This window comes from Talpa occidentalis, unplaced genomic scaffold, assembly GCF_014898055.3.
Source record: "Talpa occidentalis isolate TD23 unplaced genomic scaffold, MPIMG_talOcc4v2.1 talOcc4.3, whole genome shotgun sequence".
Taxonomy (NCBI): Eukaryota; Metazoa; Chordata; class Mammalia; order Eulipotyphla; family Talpidae; genus Talpa; species Talpa occidentalis.
In genome coordinates, this window is record NW_023603184.1 from 149,069,772 (window position 1) to 149,088,732 (window position 18,961).

General features: G+C 59.7%; 1 protein-coding gene and 1 long non-coding RNA gene across 3 annotated transcripts in view; one reads left to right on the forward strand and one right to left on the reverse strand.

Moving 5' to 3' along the window:
• The window catches only part of SH3BP4 (SH3 domain binding protein 4), a 64,885-nt gene extending 46,615 nt beyond the window's left edge, over window positions 1-18,270 (forward strand). For both annotated transcript variants that reach the window (XM_037524259.2, XM_037524260.2), the window contains 4 exons: window positions 1,018-1,258; window positions 5,726-8,076; window positions 13,401-13,589; window positions 15,853-18,270. In XM_037524259.2, the coding sequence (XP_037380156.1) occupies window positions 1,141-1,258; window positions 5,726-8,076; window positions 13,401-13,589; window positions 15,853-16,077 (2,883 nt within the window). In that variant the 5' untranslated portion in view covers window positions 1,018-1,140 and the 3' untranslated portion in view covers window positions 16,078-18,270. The remainder of the gene's footprint in view (window positions 1-1,017; window positions 1,259-5,725; window positions 8,077-13,400; window positions 13,590-15,852) is intronic.
• LOC119256331 (uncharacterized) lies at window positions 7,817-10,451 on the reverse strand. The gene is made up of 4 exons (XR_005127704.2): window positions 10,055-10,451; window positions 9,686-9,848; window positions 8,991-9,126; window positions 7,817-8,550 (listed from the first exon to the last, which is right to left on the reverse strand). It is a non-coding gene; the product is annotated as an uncharacterized LOC119256331 (long non-coding RNA).
• Window positions 18,271-18,961: the final 691 nt, after the last annotated feature.

Consider the following 18,961-nt stretch of genomic DNA (forward strand, 5'->3'; position numbering starts at 1 on the left):
CCTGCAGGGGTCCAGGTATCCTCCACCGGGACCCCAGGACTGCAGAGCCGGGTGGTTTCCAGGGACTGGCTTCTCCCAGCTTCACCCCCTAACTCCTGCCGCTGTGTCTGCAGCTCCCCAAGGGGCACAGCCAGACTTGGTCTTGTTAGATGTGAAAGTCCTTTCTGCAGACACAGGCTGTGGGCCAAAGCTGCCCTAAAGCTGCCCGCACCGCCTGCCTCCTCCCACCTGTGCACCCGCTTTTTCTCTGTTGATTTTCTCCAGTAAAAGTTTTTTGGCACCAGAGGATTCCCGCATCTTCTTGTCCCAGCGCCTTGGTGATTGTCACTGTTGCCTTTTAAGCCAAGTTGCTCCGAGGCACCTTTGCTTGTGTTCCCCGGTGGGGGTGGGTAGGGGTGCCCACACATGCTGACCAGGCCCCTGAGCCAGCTCCACCACCAGGCCACATTGGTGCCCCCACCCCAGCTGCAGGATAGACTCGGAGGTGGGGATGGGGCAGACGGGGTGACTCTCTAGGCCAGGAATCAGGGCTCCGCAGCGCCTCCCAGCCTCAGCTGCAGAGCAGAGCTGGAGCGGGGAAGGCCAGTGCCACAGCCCCAGCACTGTGGCTGGCCAGGGACAGCTGGCGCTCACCTGTCCTGGGAGGCCAGGACTGTGCGCCACTGTCCTGTGGTCTCCTGCGCATGCGTGGCCGGGACTCAGCCCCTCCTCAAGGTCCTGATGTGGAGGAGTCAGGAGCCCAGGTGGGAGGGACAGGGCTGCCGGGTTTGGGTGAGGACCGTCCCCCGGAGGCGACAGCTGCTCTCCGGCTTCCTGTCTGTCCGTGTGCACCCGGCCGGCCTGGCTTCCGGGGCCAAGGGAGGATGTCATGCTGCAGGCGCCGGGGAGCCGAGCAGGTGGGCCTAGAATCCGGAGCACCCGCCTTGTCCTCTGGGCCAGGACGGTGGCAGGCCCACACCGCCCATGTGCGGCACGGCCCTTGCATCTCTTGCTCAGGGGTTTCTTCTCTGCTTTCAGGGAGAGGCACGTGGGGAAGCTGGCACCCTTGCACAGCGTGGCCACCTGAGCCCATCGCCAGCCTCGCGGTCACCGGGGCGAGGACCATGGCACCCTAGCGGCCCGCCCCAGGAGCGGATCACCATGGCAGCTCAGCGGATCCGCGCCGCCACCGCCAATGGCCTCCCCCGCTGCAAGTCCGAGGGGACCCTGATCGACCTGAGCGAAGGGTTCTCAGAGACGAGCTTCAACGATGTCAAAGGTAAGCTGGGGGCAGAGTGTGGCGAGGGCCAGGCTGGGGGCGCCTTGACCCCCAGGTGCCAGTCCACATGTAGGCCCCGCAAGTTGGGGCTCTGCCCGCCGTCCTGGCGTCGGTCCCGCTTGGTGGCCACAGCCCCTGCTCTGGTCCTCTGGAGTGCGGAGGCAGTGCAGACTGCTCCCCTTTGTAGCGGAACGTCTTGGTGCAGAATGCTTGTTTGCCGCTTCCGTGAGATTTTGGTGACGTCAGGGTGCTGGTGTCCCCGGGAAGTAGGAGCGGATAGCACAGTTGCTGGACGTGTGAGGACCTCTGGCAAGAGAAAGGGCCGCTGGGACGAGGGTCAGCCAGCTTCGTCTGCAAAGGGTCAGATAAATGTCTTCAGCCTCGCAGGACGTCGGACGCCCGACCAGCCGCTCAGCTCTGCCACAGTCACCCAAAGCATCACAGACCCGAGGGACTCGAGGACAAGACTGTGTTCCCAGGAAACGACACAGAGGGACAGGATGTGGCCCAAAGGCCCCTGATGTAGAGACAGCCAGGGACTGATCACCCCGGGCCTGTGGGTGCCTCTAACAGCCACTTAAAACTGGGTCCATCAGGGTCTTTTAGACCCTGATGTGGAAACAGGTGGATCATCCTCCTGTGGTCTACCCTGGCCGCGCTACGTCTGGTCAGGGTCTACCAAGAGCTCGCCTGGTGCCTTGTGTTGAATCATCGTTGTCACCACTATCAACACCAACACCATCACTCCCACCACCGTCACCATCATCACCAGCACCAGCACCGTCACACTCTCATCACCACCACCATCAGGAGCCCCCTCACATCATTTACCACATTCCGCCAAAACTGCCCACTGTGCGACACAACTGCATAGTAGGAGCTTCGTCTGTATCCCTCCGGCCCCCGGCACAAGCCCGCGCTAGAGACTGATGTCGTTCTCAAGCGCTCCGCTGCTCCCCCAGGGAGACCGTGAGGCTCTATCCCGATGCACTAGAGATCTGAGGCCAGAGGCGGCCCTCTCTCCTTTCACACGTCCTCCGCTCCTGTCTCTGCTTTATGCGCTGAGCCCCAAGCACGGCTTTACACGTTCTTTGCAGGAGAAGACCGATGAGAATTGTGAAAATTTATTAACAAGAGCAGGAGGTCCTGGGTGTTGTGCTAAGTCCTCGACCCATATGCTTCTCCTCATCGGGTCAGGGCTCTGTTGTCTTGCTGCAGCCCTGCTGATCACAGCTACAGCTGGGCACGTGTGTGGTTTGGGCCCGGGTCTTAAGACAGGGCCGCAGAGCTAAATTTAAAAAATAATGGTTAGGATCTAGGAGGAGCTATTCTTCCTCAGAGAGCATCAGCACTGGGCAAGGAAGAGAAGCCAGCTGGGGACGGGCGGAGGGACTGGGCCAGCGCTGGCCTCTGCTCCCAGGACATCAGACCCAGGCGGCTCCCTGTCCCTGCCTCACACTCGTCCCGGGGTGACCAGGCTTCGGGGGGACTTTATTCCAGCCAGAATTTTTCCTGTGAAATTTGCCCCTGATTGATGTGTGCCTGTGTGAGCGCTCGGCAGAGGGAAATGTATTATTCAACAGTGCCTTGAGCGTCTGACACCCACGGGGGTCTCTATTAAAATCAAGGGGGTGGAGATCTGGGCAGACTCCCCAGAGCTCATTAGGATGGACCCAGTGGGGGTCGTCCTGCATTTGGCTGGACAGAGACCTAGGCCGTGTCCCCAGGTGCCTGGACGGTCACTGGTGGAGGGTGCTCACATCCGTCCACTCCGCGGGGGGCCCACCGTGGGGGCCACGGAGGTCACTTCTCGGGGTCCCCACAAGAAAGAGAACCATTCACATCCGAGAAGCCTGACTTGCCCCTCCAAGGAGAGTACTTGGAATTTTAACATTTTTATTCTTCAGTCTGGTAAACACCAAAGTGATAATTTACTCTGATACTTTTTCTTAGGCTACGTACAGAGTCTGTGTAATAGCTTTGGTGTTTAATTTAAAAAATATGACTGTGAGGAAATTATTCCAGGGAACATAAAAGCGATATAACTTAGGAGGATTCTAACAAGATTTTAATGGCTGGCAAGCTTCGGTTTTCATTTGGATGTGCCATTTTCGGTAGGTGTGTCCAGAAAACAGAAAGGGAGGGGCCTATCACTCACACACACACACACACACACACACACACACACCCCCCTTCAGTGATTTCTCTTTGGTGTGACTTTATGTAAAGGGGCACATGGGGGAGGGGGCGTCACTGCCTTTGGCCAACACCGAGACCCACGGGCACGGTCTAGCTCCGCATGTGGTCAGCACAAGACAGGCTTCCATTCTCCAATGCTCATGGACCACCTGCTGTGTGCCAGGCTGCTTTTCAGGGACAGCGTAAGCAAAGCAGGCGTGAATGGAGCTTGCACGCTAAACGGGTACTGGAGAGCCCTCTACCCAAACAAATATGAAAGAGCCACAGTAGGTTGATTGACAAACCCACTATGGGGAAAAGTCACATTAGAAGCCGGGCGGAGGTGTCTCCTCTCACGCTCCGGGTCCTTGCCTGCCCAAGCATCCGTGCCCAGCACTTTATCAGCCTCCTTTCGTTGACCCGTCACCAGAGCTTTCTCTCCATCGTGACACGTCGCGAGTGTCCGTGAGGCTCACCCGGCTCCTGAGGACCAGGCCCACTGCTGCCGGCGCCAGACGCTCAGCCTTCCAGTGCATGTGCTCGCTGCAGCCGAGATCCTGGAAATAAATAGAAACTTCCTGTTTTATTTCCTGAGGCGTTGCCGGGGACATACAGCTTAAATTTCATGATGCCTTTGAAAGGAAAGAGAAACCAGCAGATGATCTTTTGTGGGGCCAATTTGACAGACTGGAATCACACAGTAGACAAAGTGGGGGTGCTGTTCAACCCAAAATATTGTCCCTTCTTTGCTCATTTCATAGACAGCTAAAAGCAGTTTCCCTTCTTCCAGTTGTTTGGTGCAGGAAACCAGGATATCAGCAAAATGCCAAACAAGGCACAGTGGGCGGGAGTGGGGGGGAGTCTCTGGGCCGTTTCCAGCAGAAGGAACGTTCTTCATCCTCTGCACAGACTGTCATGGATGGGAGGGCGAGAACATTCTTAGGCATTTCATTATCTGGTATTTTTCAAGACATGTGCTGCTTATTCACGTGGCGTTTGTCCCTGTCCCAGTGCTGTCTGCAGTGGCGGCCTACAGGGTGGAAAGCCAGAAGCCGTTCATGGGCTTGAGTCACTCTCGAAAGGGGATTTTTCAGCCCGCTCACACGGCTGTTCAAAGTCATGCGATCCGCGGCCAGGCAGAAACCTTTGATCTTCAGCAGGTTCTCCGGAGAGTCCACTTCCATAGCCTTGTTCTGAACAGTCATTTGAAGGAGGTTGAAAGGGACTGACCTCAGAAGTCTTACTTCCTATAAACAGTGCGTTGAAAGAATGGGCTGAACTTGGAAATGTAAGAAGGAACAGCCCGATTCTCAAGGGCGCCGCCCTCCACGTGTGTGTTTCCCCTTGAAGGCAGGTCCTGTGCAGGAATGTTTCTGACATTCTTTCGAGGCCCTTCCTTTCCAGCCCTGGCTATAGGCAGGGGTCACTTAACTCGGAATCTCACTGGGTTTTTAAGTAAATCTCTTCCGTCTTCTCTTTCTACCTAGCAGCGGTTCTGATTCCAGCAAGTTAAAGAAAGAAAAATTTGGTCCAAAGATGTTTTAAATCACAGGACGTGTGATTGTCCTGTTTCTGTGGCTAATGGAGAGACGTTCTCCACAGCTGTCAGCTGACAGCCTGTAGGTCAGGAGGAGCCGCAGCTGACCAGGCGGGCCGCGCTGCAGATTCCACCGTGGTTCATCAGTCACCCCTGCAGCAACCACGCGCTGGGCTGGCTGCCCGGTGTGCACACAAACTAATTCTTTGACACCAAGTTTTGAGAAAAGGCTAAAAGCTTTATTGCAAATCTGTCAGCAAAGAGGTAGGAGGTAAGCTCACATCTGCCTCCCCTGTTAAGAAAGGCAATGGGGTTATACAGGTTTTGGGGACAGGGTGACTGGCAAGTGGGTTTGGGGGTAAAGAAATGTGGACTTGGCTGAAGTTCACAGACTTGTCACAAGGCAGGTCGTACGAGGGGGTATGAACAGGCCTCAGAGGACTGGAGCCTGAATTTGTGTTGGTGGCCCCTCGCCCCTGGGTGACCCCGCTCTGTGCTCGTGACTCCCAGCTCTAGCTGGTCTTGGAGCGCACTCCAAGGTTAGTCACTAATCCTCCAGCTCCTGCTGTACCTGCAAAAGCAAATCTAAGGTAAACGTTTACATAAGTTTTCATTTTCTTCCTTTTTGGTGCTCGGGATCTGAGCACGGCGTCGCCCTCCGGCGGGGGGCATCAGCTGTTTCTGTTCTCTGGGGCTGGCGCGCCCTTCGCTCCGGCTGCCCTGGCCTCACCACCTGTGTCTGTTTCCCCCAGTGCCTTCTCCCAGTGCCTTGCTAGTGGACAATCCCACACCCTTTGGAAATGCAAAGGAAGTGATCGCAATCAAGGATTACTGCCCAACCAACTTCACCACCCTCAAGTTCTCCAAGGGCGACCACCTCTACGTCCTGGACGCGTCGGGCGGGGAGTGGTGGTACGCGCACAACACCACGGAGATGGGCTACATACCTTCGTCCTACGTGCAGCCCTTGAACTACCGGAACTCGACCCTCAGTGACAGTGGGATGATCGACAATCTCCCGGAGAGCCCAGACGAAGTGGCCACGGAGTTGGATCTGCTCGGAGGGTGGACAGATAGCCAGGGGTCAAGTAAAACCCACAGTAATAACCCTTTCTGGAACGGGGTCCAGACAAACCCCTTTCTGAATGGGAGCGTGCCCGTGGTGCCCGAGTTGACTCCCAAAAACACTGTGGATCTGCTGCTCTTTGATACCGGCACGTCCTCCTTCACGGAATCCAGCTCCGCCACCACCACCAGCACGGGCAACCTCTTTGACGAGCTTCCGGCCTCGCACCAACCGCCCCTCGCCGAGCCGCTGGCCAGGCGGGACAACCCGTTCTTCAGAAGCAAGCGATCCTACAGCCTGTCGGAGCTGTCCGTCCTCCAGGCCAAGTCCGACGCCCCCGCCTCGTCAGGGTTCTTCACTGGCTTGAAGTCGCCGGCCCCTGAGCAGTTCCAGAGCCGGGAGGACTTCCGCGCTGCCTGGCTGAGCCACCGGAAGCTGGCCCGCTCCTGCCATGACTTGGACCTGCTGGGCCAAAACCCGGGGTGGGGCCAGACCCAGGCGGTGGAGACAAACATCGTGTGCAAGCTGGACAGTTCAGGGGGTGCTGTGCAGCTCCCCGACACCAGCATCAGCATCCATGTGCCCAAAGGCCATGTGCCTCCCGGGGAAACCCAGCAGATCTCCATGAAAGCCCTGCTGGACCCCCCGCTGGAGCTCAACAGCGACCGCTGCAGCAGCGTCAGCCCGGTGCTGGAGGTGAGGCTCAGCACCCTGGAAGTGAAGACCTTCCTCATCCTGGAGATGAAAGTCTCAGCGGAGGTGAAAAGCGACATTTTCAGCAAAAGCACAGTGGGGCTCCAGTGCCTGCGGAGCGATACCAAGGAGGGGCCCTACGTCCCCATCCCGCTCACCTACAGCTACGGGGACACGGTCCAGGTGCAGCTGGACAACCTCGAGCCCTGCATGTACCTCGCCATTGTTGCCCACGGCCCGAACATCCTCTACCCGTCCACGGTGTGGGACTTTATCAACAAGAAGGTCACGGTGGGCCTCTATGGCCCCAAACACATCCACCCCTCCTTCAAGACGGTGGTGACCATTTTTGGGCACGACTGTGCGCCGAAGATCCTCCTGGTCAGCGAGGTCACCCGCCAGGCCCCGAGCCCCGCCCCGGTGGCCCTGCAGCTCTGGGGTAAGCACCACTTCACCTTGTCCAGGCCCCAGGACCTCAAAGTCTGCATGTTTTCCAACATGACGAATTACGAGGTGAAAGCGGGCGAGCAGGCCAAGGTGGTGCGGGGCTTCCAGATGAAGCTGGGCAAGGTGAGCCGCCTGGTCTTCCCCATCTCCTGCCAGAACCCCGGCGAGCTCTCCGACTTCACCCTGAGGGTCCAGGTGAAAGACGACCAGGAGGCCATCCTGACCCAGTTTTGTGTCCAGACTCCACAACCGCCCCCCAAAAGTGCCATCAAGCCGTCTGGGCAGAGACGGTTTCTCAAGAAGAACGAGGTGGGGAAAATCATCCTGTCCCCGTTCGCCGCCACCGCCAAGTACCCCACCTTCCAGGACCGGCCGGTGTCCAACCTCAAGCTCGGCAAGCTGCTGAAGACCGTGGTGCGGCAGAGCAAGAACCGCTACCTGCTGGAGTACAAGAAGGGGGACGCCATCGCCCTGCTGAGTGAGGAGAAGATCCGGCTCAAGGGGCAGCTGTGGACCAAGGAGTGGTACATCGCCTACCACCAGGGCAGGGTGGGCCTCGTGCACGCCAAGAACGTGCTGGTGGTGGGCGCCGCCCGGCCGGGCCTGCTGGCGGGGCCCGAGCTCAGCACCTCGGTGCTGCTGGAGCAGATCCTGCGGCCCTGCAAGTTCCTCACCTACATCTACGCCTCCGTCAGGACGCTGCTCATGGAGAACGTGGGCAGCTGGCGCTCCTTCGCCGACGCCCTGGGCTACGGGGACCTGCCGCTCACCTTCTTCTGCCGGGCCGAGCTGGACAGCGAGCCCGAGCGGGTGGCCTGTGTCCTGGAGAAGCTGAAGGAGGACTGCAACAACGTGGACAACAAGGACCACACGTCCTTCCAGAAGGAGCTCGTGATGGTGAGTGCCAGGCGGGGGGAGGGGCGTCAGGGCCGGGGCGGGCAGCTGTGGAGTGAGGCTGGACTCGCATTTGGTACCTGGACACAGGGGTCAGCGTGCCCTGGAGGTGGGTGTCTACGTGCTGCTTTCAGGGCCCCCGACATCTCGCGAGACACCGGGGGAGGGCCCTTCAGGTCTCTTCAGAGAACCCGTGAGCTCCGGGATGTGTCCGGTGGCTGTCCACCCCCCCAGTCCGGGATGTGTCCGGCAGCTGTCCACCCCCCCAGTCCAGGAGGTGTCCGGCAGCTGTCTGCCCTCCCAGGGGGGAGGCGTGGGGCCTGGGCCCATGTCATATATTTGGATTTCTCGCACCTTCACCAGCTCCCACAGGATCCGCGGCTCAGAGTGTTCTGTGTCCCAAAGTCTGACTTGACTTCGCCTCGCCTTGTCTTTCTGGAAGCTTCCACCGCCTCTCTGCTGTCTCCTCTTTCTCCCCTGTGTGTGAGTTTGAGTTGGGGGGGAGGCCAGCCCATGAGTGGCCAGCACCACCCAAACTGGACTCCTGTAGATGAGGAGGGAGCTCGTGTCACGCAAGGGGGCACCCTGCCCACAGCCCAGCTGAACGGCTGCGCCCCCCCCACCCCGGCCCGGGGTGCTCTGCCCACTCCCGGCGCAGCACCCCCAGATGCTGCACCCTCTCGGGGGCCCGCGGGAGAACTTGTCACCGGGGAGAGCACAGTGTCCTCACTGCCGCCCTGCGGTGCCCAGGGAGCCCCTCGGGATTTCCTTCTGTAACAGAGCAGCTCAGTCCCCTCCCGCCCTCCTGATGTGGGCATGTCACGAGTTTCTGTTCCTCTGGGATCAGTCAGGTGCTTTTCTCCTAGCCCTCCCGACTCCAGTGGCCATTTCTGCCTCCTCGGTGTCCTGAGGCTCACCTGAGGAGGCCGCCGGCGCTCCTCCGCGTCTGGCCCCCTTCCCATCCCTCTGCCGTCCTGTGTGGGCGCCTCCCGGGGGGGTGGGCAGGTGTGTCCCCTGAGTCTGGAGCTGTCCCCGGACCCGCGTATGGCCTCCCTGGTGGGATGTAGGGCATGAGCAGAGACCCCATGACGGTCCCTGAGCTCCTGACCCGCTGGAGGGGGGCACTGGTGACCAGGAGGGGCAGATGCTCTGTGGGGAGTGGGGTGGGCATGGCTGCGGGGATCCTCCTGGGACTGAGGCTCATGCCACCTTCAGGGCTCGCCCCCTGTCCCCGTCAAGTCAGCACCCCAAACTTAAGGCAAATCCTGATGCAGGGCTCCTTGGGGGTTGTGGCCCGAGGGGGGCAGGACTCCCCTCCCTGAGCGCCACCAGCTGGGTCCCTCAGCCAGAACGGCTGCCCCTTGGTGGCTGCTGAAATGAACCCCCAGGACGTCAGTGGTGACGCGGAGCCACACGCAGCCCTGCGTCCATTTCCTCCTGGCCTCTCCTCCCAGAGACCGGAGCTCCCTTAGCAACAACAGGGGACCCTCCTCTGAGGGCGGATTGTTCCCTGAGCTGCCCGGGGTCAGTCTGTTTGGGGGTGGGTCTGCGGGGGTCTGGGCCCCTCCCCCGCAGATTCCCAGACTCCAGGGAGGAGGAAGTGAAACTTGACCTTGGCAGGAACTTGGCTTGAGGCAAGGTTAGATTTTGTGGGCACTGGAGGGAAACCGGTTTGGCAAGGTGCTCCTTCCTTTTCTCCTCCCGAGGCTGTGGCTGGCCAAACTTCCAGAAACCACAGGCTGGTTTCTGCTGCGTGTCTGGAGGAGTTGCTGAAACTGTTCGGGGAAATCAGGTGGTTTATTTCCAGAGACTTAGAAATCAGGGACGGTGATGCCCCTGGGTCGCCGCCCACCACCTCGCCCACCCGCCCGGGTGGCGTTCGGCTTAGTTCAGATTGGGACCTTGGAAAGTGCTTATAAATGAGGTGGGACAGTAAGTTGGCAGGAAGGTGGGAAGGAGAAGAAATCAAGTAAGAACTTACCAGAAGCGTCCAGGCCCCTCCTGTGCCGCGTGAGGGCCTGTGAGGCCTGCCCCTGCCTGCTCACACCCGGCCATCGCCAGCGCCCCACCTTCTCCGCACTTGCAACGCCATCAGCTCACCGCCTCGGACCTTCACCCACACTGTCCCCTCTGCCCAGGCGGCTGGACCCCACAGGGGGCCTGGGAGGGGCCGCTTGTCCCCATACTTTGTGCATATCAGTGTAGACCTTAGGGTGGGCACAGCTGCCACTGGCTCACCCCAGGCTTTGCTTGGAGGAGGAGTCCTCGGAGTCCCTGAGCTTGTGAGGGCGGAGCTGTGTTTCCCATTGTTGGGTTGCTGGAGTGAAGCCCCTGGCGGAGCAGAGCCCTCTGCGCCCCGCGGAGGAGGTGTCCCCAGGGTCATCACTTACAGGCGGAGCTGCTGCTCTGGTCTCGGCTTCCCCCGAGGGTGGGCAGAGGTCGCTTGCCCTGCTGCAGGCCCCCTGCGTCTGTCCTGTCCGCTGGGGCTCATCAGGGAAGGGCCTGCTCACCGCCCACACGCTGCCCCAGGGTGCCCCCGCCCGCTCCACCCCTGCCCACTCCCCCTCCCACCCCGTGTGCTGGGGCTGGCCCCCTGTGAGTACTGGGGAACGGCGGGGGCTCTGGGGGGCCGTGGCCAGGCCGTGTGCCCCTGCCCAGCACGGGCTTCCAAGTCGGGAACGCACATCCCAGAAGGGCAGAAGCTGCAGGCTGAGTCTTTGTTTTTAGGGCTTCCACGTCCTTTCCTGCTTCTCCCGATGCACGCCCCAGCCCTGGAAAGGCTTTTCTGACTGTTGGGAAGTCCAAGGGGAAAACGCGTCTTGGGGCACGTTGGCTCTGTGTGCCAGGATGGCACCGGGAGGCGAGGGCCAGGCTGGGCTGGGAGCCATGTTGTGGGAGGCAAGACCAGCGGCTCTGCCTCAGGGGAGGGGAGGCAGAGGGGCAGCTGAGCCACAGAACTGACTCAGGCCACCACCCCGGCTCGGAAGGGGCTGAGCCACCTGACGGGGCCCTGAGCCCAGGAGCCTGTGCTGGCCGAGGCGGGGTTGAGGCTCCAGGGCTCTCCAGGGCATGGGGTGTAAGGAGTGGGGTGCTGTGGGCTCTCCCGAGAAGTCCCTGTAGGGAAGGGAGAGTCTCTGCTGGGCACCATCAAGGAGGCAAAGAGGGGTGAGTTGAGCCCCGGGCGCCTGGGAGGTGGACGGGCAGAGGGGGACGAGGGTGGGGGGGGTCTGGAGGGGCCTGGAGGGCTCGTGAAGGGCCCCTGTCCCTCCTTGGAGCTGCTGGGGCTGCTGCACCCCGGTCGCCCTCCAGCACCCTGGGACGGGCCGTACTGGAGGCGCCCGCAGCCGAAGTCATGCTGGGTCGTGTTCCCTGAGGACAACTCTGAGGAGAGGCCACCGCTGCCTGCCCTCCAGCCACCCGCAGCGGGGTCGCTGGGGCCGCGTGTGGCTTTGGCAGCTTCGAGGAAGCCCTGGAGAGAACCTGTCTGGTCACTGGAGTTAGCGTGCACCCGTGGGTGTCTCCTGGCACCCCGTGTGCACGAGGCAGCTGCAGGGAGGCCCAGAGCCGCCGCCTCCTGGCCGAGCTGTGAGCTGTGGGCCCCCAACGCATGCTCCAAGGACACGTGGTGTGCCAGGCATGGGGGTGCGGGCAGCTTTGTGGCCTTGGATCCCTATGCTGGGTCGCCAGAGTCTGCACAGTCGTCTGTGCAAACGGCCCTGGGCCAGACCAGCGCGGGCCTCTGTGTCCTGTGGCCAGTGCCCCAGGGGATGGGTGGCTTTGGTGGCGCCTGCCAGGAGTGTCCGGAACCAGGAGCAGGTGACTGTGACGTGTGCACCTGGCAGACAAGGCCACCCGGAGGCCAGGCCCTGGACACCCAAGCACCCGCCCGCTGTGTGGGGGCAGCTGAGAGCAAGCGGAGTGGGCACTGGCCTGCGGTCCAGCCCTGTGGTCACAGTGATTCCAGAGGAGGCCCTGCTCCCCGCCCACCCCTCCACGTGTCTGTGCTTAAAGCACATCACACCTACAGATGGGCCCAGAGCCCTGCCAGTTTGTCGCACCCCACCCCGGCCCTCTTCCACACACACACACACACACACAAACGGCCCTGGGGACCCTGCCCCGGTCAGCTCCTCACTCGTTATTAAACAACTTCACTGGCAGATGCAAGCGGACACAGACTGTCCTGCAATCTGTACAGCTGATCCGTGAACAGCGAGGGTTTAGGGGCAGTGACCCCCCCCCCAAGGTCGAAACTGCTAGTGCCTTGTCGCCACGGTTCTGTGCCCACGGGTTCCAGCAAACACGCTTAGCTGAATCTGTGGCCCTGGAAGTGCGGACAGAGAAAGTTCTGTGAGCGTGGACTCAGCCTTCCAAACCTGTGTGACTCAAGGGTGGGCTGCAAATACTCGAAGTGAAGTCTGAAGGTCCGGACCAGCCTTTCATTTGGTTTAACTCCTGACGTCACAAGGTGACCAAACCTCTGTTGAGTTGCAGGACCCTGCACAAGCCACCCAGTCTGGGTGTCTATAAAAATGACACCTTGCACCCAGATAATGGAGAGGAGGAGCTGGGGACCGGCCGCTGGGCACACGCCTGGCTCTGGACCTCACCGGTGTGGGGCCCTCCCCACGCCTTTTCAAGCTTAATCTGCGAAATGGGGTGAGCCAGCTCCCAGCTCATGAAAGTTCTGGGGAGTGAGAGGCCCAGCCTGGTCGCCTGTCTGTCATGGCCGAGGGTACCACCTCCACCCCCTCCCCAGTAAGTGGGAGCAGGATGAGCCCCGGCGTTCCCCTGGTGTTACTGGTGGTTGCCTGGGGCTCTGAGACAGGTGCTGCAGGCCAGGTGCTCAGCGGCAGAAATGCGCCTTCTCACAGTCCGGCAGGTCCTCCTGGAGGCCCGAGGGGGAGGCTGGCCCAGGCCCCCTCGGCTCTGGGCGCTCAGCAGGACATGGCTTGTGGCAGCATCACCCACAACCCCCTGGCCCTGTGTGTGTTTCTTCTGTGGACACTCATCCCTGGGTGAAGGGCCACCCCAATCCAGGACGACCCTGTTTCACCTAATTCCATGGCAAAGGTCCTATTTCCAAATCTGTCACATTTGGGGGCCAGGGGACAAGAATTTAGGGGCGTGGACTCTGTACAGCCCAGCTCACCTTGCAGGTTGTTGCTTCCCTGGCATACTGGGCCATGGTGGCACCAGCGTCCTGGGCTCCTGGGGCAGGTCTCGCCACCTCAGGGGCAGGCCACCCCTTCCCCTTCCTGGCCTCTGTGTCAGACACCCTGTGCCCCTGGGGCTGCCCGTGTCCCTCACCGCTTTCCCCTCCACAGGCCTTGCTGAAGATGGACTGCCAGGGCCTAGTGGTCAGGCTCATCCAGGACTTCGTGCTCCTGACCACGGCCGTGGAGGTGGCACAGCGGTGGAGGGAGCTGGCCGAGAAGCTCGCCAAGGTCTCCAAGCAACAGATGGACGCCTATGAGTCTCCCCACCGGGACAGGAACGGGGTCGTGGACAGCGAGGTGAGCGGGGCTGCGGGTTCCGTGGTCTGGGAAGACACAGACTTAACGTCCACTCTCTAGCGTGGCCGTGGGGACAAACCGTGTCCAGGCTTGTAACGCGTGCCTCCGGCGGCGGGGGGGGGCGGGGGCAAGCCTCCCCCTCATGTGAATCCAGGCTGAGGGGCGGAGGGTCTGCGCTGCAGGAAGTGGGGTGTGGGAATGGGCCACCCCCGCTAAGTCCGGCCTTGAATCACCTTCAGCCCGACTGACGCAGGAACAGGGCCTTCTGTGCTGGTTCCGGCCGGGTCTCCCACCCGACGTGCGGGCATGCACCAGCATATTCCGTGACTGCCCGCTGCACGCCTGGGCGACAGTCTTGGTTTTCTCGCGAGCTCGGGAGATCGCTTTGAGTTTCTGGAATAGATGGTCCAGGCTGAGGGGGCCTAGGAAGCAGCAGGTCCCGAGAATAAGGGTGCCCTTTCGTAACACGGGGGGTTTCTGAAGCACCGGCAGAGAGGAAGCCCCACAGAGCCTGCACAGGAAGAGCAGCCCCTTGGGTGCCGCCTGACCCCCCTCCAGGGACGGTCTCGCACCCGGAGTGTACTGGCCTCGGGCTGGGGCGGTTCCCTGCTTCTCTGTCTTTTTTCTTTTTTGAAGAACAAGAGAGCCCGCGCTTCCCTCCTTGGGGCTTGGCCTCTCCGGGTGGGGAAGTGACCTGTAAATAAATCTGTGATGTGCCGCTAGGTAGGGATGGTGTTACAGAAACAGCACGGGGGAGCCGAGGGCGGGCAGGTCTTCCTCCCCTAAGAAGGCCTCCAGGGGTTCTTTTTACAAAGAGTCTTTTTCATCAAATGTTGCATTTTAAGCATTTTTCTATGTCCTCCTTCTTAACACTCACTTTTTTTTTAAAGATTTTTTATTTTATATATTTATACAAGCCCTGGGTACAGTCAGAAGCGCGGGAGGGTGAGAGGATTCACCAGAGCCAGAGTGGGGAGCAGGGCAGGCAGACTGACAATATACACTGCTGAGGGGAGCAGCGGGCGGCAGGAGAGGTCTGCGCGCCATGTGGGACCCTCGCCCGGCGGGCGGGGATTGAACCGGTGTTGCAGAGGCTGCGGGCAGCTTCGCAGCCCAGCGCTCAACCGCTGCGCCACCTTAAGATTTTATTTATTTATACAAGAACCAGGGTACAGGTCAGAGGCACGGGAGGGTGAGAGGATTCACCAGAGCCAGAGCGGGGAACAGAACAGGCAGACGGACCGAAGATCCTGCTGAGGGGAGCAGCGGGTACGGCAGGAGAGGTCTGTGCGCCATGTGGGACCCTCGCTGGCAGCCGGGGATGGAACCGGCGCTGCAGAGGCTGTGGGCAGCTTCTCAGCCCAGCGCTCAACCGCTGCGCCACCAGGCCCTTAACACTCACGTTTAATGTTTGAAAATAATTGTGTTTTGTTGAACTAATGAGCCCTTCATTCATCCTTCCTTCGAACAGTTGTTCAGCCGGCACTGATGAACCCAAGGCCATGTCATAATTGTCCACAGTCATTAGAGCTCTACCTGCTACTGTGTCTGTCTTTCTCTCCCCCTGTCCTTCTCTTTTTGGGTTTAAAAATCTTTAAAAAACTGGAGGAGGGCCTCCCCTGGTGGCGCAGCAGTTGAGCCCTGGGCTGCGAAGCTGCCCGCAGCCTCTGCAGCGCCGGTTCCATCCCCGGTCACTGGCGAGGGTCCCACATGGCGCCCAGACCTCTCCTGCCGCCCACTGCTCCCCTCAGCAGCGTATTTCTTCATCAGTCTGCCGGTTCTGCTCCCCGCTCTGGCTCTGGTGAATTCTCTCACCCTCCCGTGCTTCTGACTGTACCCAGTGCTTGTATAAATAAATAAATAAATCTTTTTAAAAAAAAAAAGCTGGAGGAGGGGCCTCCCTGGTGGTGCAGAGTTGAGCGCCACACTGTGAAGCTGTCTGCAGCCTCTGCAGCACGGGTTTGATTCCCGGCCGGCAAGGGAGATTCCCACATGGCGCCGCAGACCTCTCCTGTCTCCCCACTGCTCCCCTCAGCAGTGTCTTTGGTCCGTCTGCCTGTTCTGCTCCCTACTCTGTCTCTGGGGAATTCTCTCACCCTCCCGTGCCTCTGACCTGTACCCTGGTTCTTGTATAAATAAATAAAATCTTAAAAAAAATAAAAAGTTTCAGGACGCTTCCCGGAGCTGGAGCAGGTGACGGCCCGGCTCCCCGTCCCCTAATCCTGTTCCTCTCTCCCTTTCCTTGTCCCACCCCACCCCCCAGGCCATGTGGAAGCCTGCCTACGACTTCCTCCTGACCTGGAGCCACCAGATCGGGGACAGCTACCGGGATGTCATCCAGGAGCTGCACACGGGCCTGGACAAGATGAAAAACCCCATCACCAAGCGCTGGAAGCACCTCACGGGGACACTGATCCTGGTGAACTCCCTGGACATCCTGAGAGCCGCTGCCTTTAGCCCTGCGGACCATGACGACTTCGTGATCTGACAGGCGCCCACCTGCTCTCTGGGACACCCCTCCCTCCACCCTGGGTGCCCGGCAGGCCCCGGAGCTGGAGGAGGAAGCCTCGGCTGCTCAGACAGGGTCCCTCCAGGCTGGACCCACCAGAGGACCAAGCACACGCCATGCCCCGCCCGGCACCGCCAGCTCAGGGGGGTCTGAAGGGAACTGCCACTGCAGGTTGTTGCCAATCCAGTAGCTTTCTGTTTGTTAAGTATGAATATAAATTGGAATCTTTTTTTTTTAAGTATGGGGAGGGGACTTGGGAGAAAGGTGGCGTCTGATTTTTTAGTGTATCATAAAGGGTTCAAAAAAATACTCCATGGGGCAGATGCTGTTGAGGTTTTTATGTTCTATGAAAACCTTTTTAAATTATGTTACCAATGTATATATGTATTTAAATAACACTGGGGGCATTTCTGATTCCCAGCCACACCTTCATTTCAACACAGCACGGAAGGCACTTGTTCGTGTGTTGGGCCTCCGTTGCTCCTACTGTAACAGGAAATCAAAAGCAAATGTGGTTTCCAGTACATGAGTATAGCTCAGCCCACCTACTCTTCCTGGGAATGTCCTGGGTCCTGCTCTCCCCTCCATTTTATCTACTGTACTGTGGCCTCTGGGCTCCAGGTGCAGTGAACGGGTCCACGGCACAGGTGACCTTAGTGAGCTTTAACAGCAAATCTCAATCCGACAGGAGACACGAGTTGCCCTGAGGTGAGAAGGCAGCTGGGAGTGGACACCCGCTGTGCCTGTGCGGGGGTCATTCGCAGAGGGGCGCCCTCGAGGGAGGAAGGGAGGCTGCAGCTCCGAGGCATGGGCGGCCCCAAGGGCGCTCTGTGGACAAGGAGTCAGGTCACAGGTGCACTGGTGCTGCCCACAGGGCCCAGGCTGCATCCGCCAGACTGTCCACTTCATTTCATCTGATTGTCCCTCCATCCTGGTATGCTCTGTCTCCTGGGAGACAGGGTAGGGAGACCATCTTTTTGTGCGACAGAGTGACTGTCTGAAAGGGAAAATATTTTCTGGAAATGAAATGTCCCCCACGTTAGACAGGGGCTTGCGGAGGGTGGCATGAGCCCCTCGGAGGTGTGTGCCAGCCTGCCATGTGGCTTCCCTGCGGTTGTGGCATCTCACAAGGAAGTGAGGAAGGGAGGGCCAGGGCTGGAGAAGCGCCTGGTGAACCCCTGGACACAGGGTCTCCGGACACGCACCAAGGACGTCCTGCCCATGGGCGAGGTGATGTTGGCCATGTGGGATCTTGGCCTCGTGCCCGAATCTGCCTCCCTGGACCTGCCCGTGATCTAGTGTGATCACTGTATCTTCCCTGTTGGGCTGAAACGTACTCATTTCTCTACCGAGTCAGATGCTGACGACCAACCGGGTCGAAAACAATGATGAAAACAAAAACTGCTATTTTATGCTGTGAGAACCAAGACACACAGGTCCCCGATCATCACACAAAATCACCTCAAATCCGCTTCTCCACCTTCATTCCCCCCTAGAATCATCTCTTACCTTTTCCCCAAAAAAGAGACAAGACCGAGTTGCACCTTAAACCGCAGATCTCTTTCCTCAGGGGCTTGAAATAGTTTCCTATGCAACCTGTGTTGTAGCACAAATTCAATCCTACAAGAGTTGCAGTAAATTTTATTTGGATATTTTAACCTGTTCAGTGAGTGTGTTTTTCTGTACGCAACCAACTTTAAAAAAAGTAAGTCTCTGCATGGACAGCGGCCCCTCCCCCGAGCAGTCACCCCGGGCAGTGTGAGGGCTGCCTCAGCAGATGTTTGTTTTCTGGCTGCTTATTTAATGACTCTGGCCAGGAGAGGTCCTGGTCAGCCCTGAGAGTGAGAAGCGTTGTCCAGAGGGCCAAAGGGTGCAGGTGTAGGGTTTGCGCTGCCCTCGTCCACCCTGGAACTGGCCTCCCCTGGCCCACAGCCCAGCACTTAGGGCAGAGCCTTTCCTGGATGCCCAGCATGTTCCTTCGGGTGCTGGTTGCAGCAGGTGGGCCTCCCATGGCCCTGCCCTTGCCCTGCCCTAGGAGTCAAAATTTGGCAGGGCAGGAAGCAGGGGGAGTGGGCATTGTGGCAAACCTCCTTGAGAAAGTGACTTGAACCCAAGGTCAGGCCGGACCTGGGGACTGGGTGGAGACAGCTGACCCCTCCGCGGGGCTGGGACGTGGCAGATGAGCACGGACCCCAATGCTGGTGCATCCTGGCCCTGCCAGTGCCTACCCCAAGCCACCCCAGGGCAGCCCCGTCACCCCAGCTGCCAGCAGCCGTGGGGATTTCCACCCCGGGGTACGTAACAAAGCACCACAAACAGAAATTTCCTCTCACAGTTATGGGGGGCAGAGATTCAAAATCCAGGGGTCACATGGCCATCTCCCCTTCGTGTCTGTATCCAAAGCCCCCTTTCCTTGTAAGGACGCCACACGTTGGATCAGCACCCCTAAATCGCGCTCTCGTGACCTCAGCTTGGTGGCACCAGAAAGACCCCGCTTCCAGAGACGGTCCCGCCCATAGGTGGGGGGGGTGCACCCTCCAGACCCAGGAGCAAATCCCTGAAGCTCAGGGAGGACAAACACGCTGGTGTACATGGACCAAAAGAGGATTCGAGAAAGGAGACGCCTGTTGTGACTAGAGCACCCCTGGGTATTCGAGGCCCTGAGGAGAGCTGCCCAAGGGGGGGGGTGCTTGAAAAGCCACAGCATGGGCAGGTGTTTCCTCGTAGACACTGGCTGGACACCCCTGTCCCAGGACACCCGCGGGCGTCTCCCCTCATGCAGCCACGTCCTCGTGGGCAACGCCGCCGAGCTCGAGCACGTGTCCGGCACGTGCCGTGGGGCACACCAGGCTCAGCGAGGCCG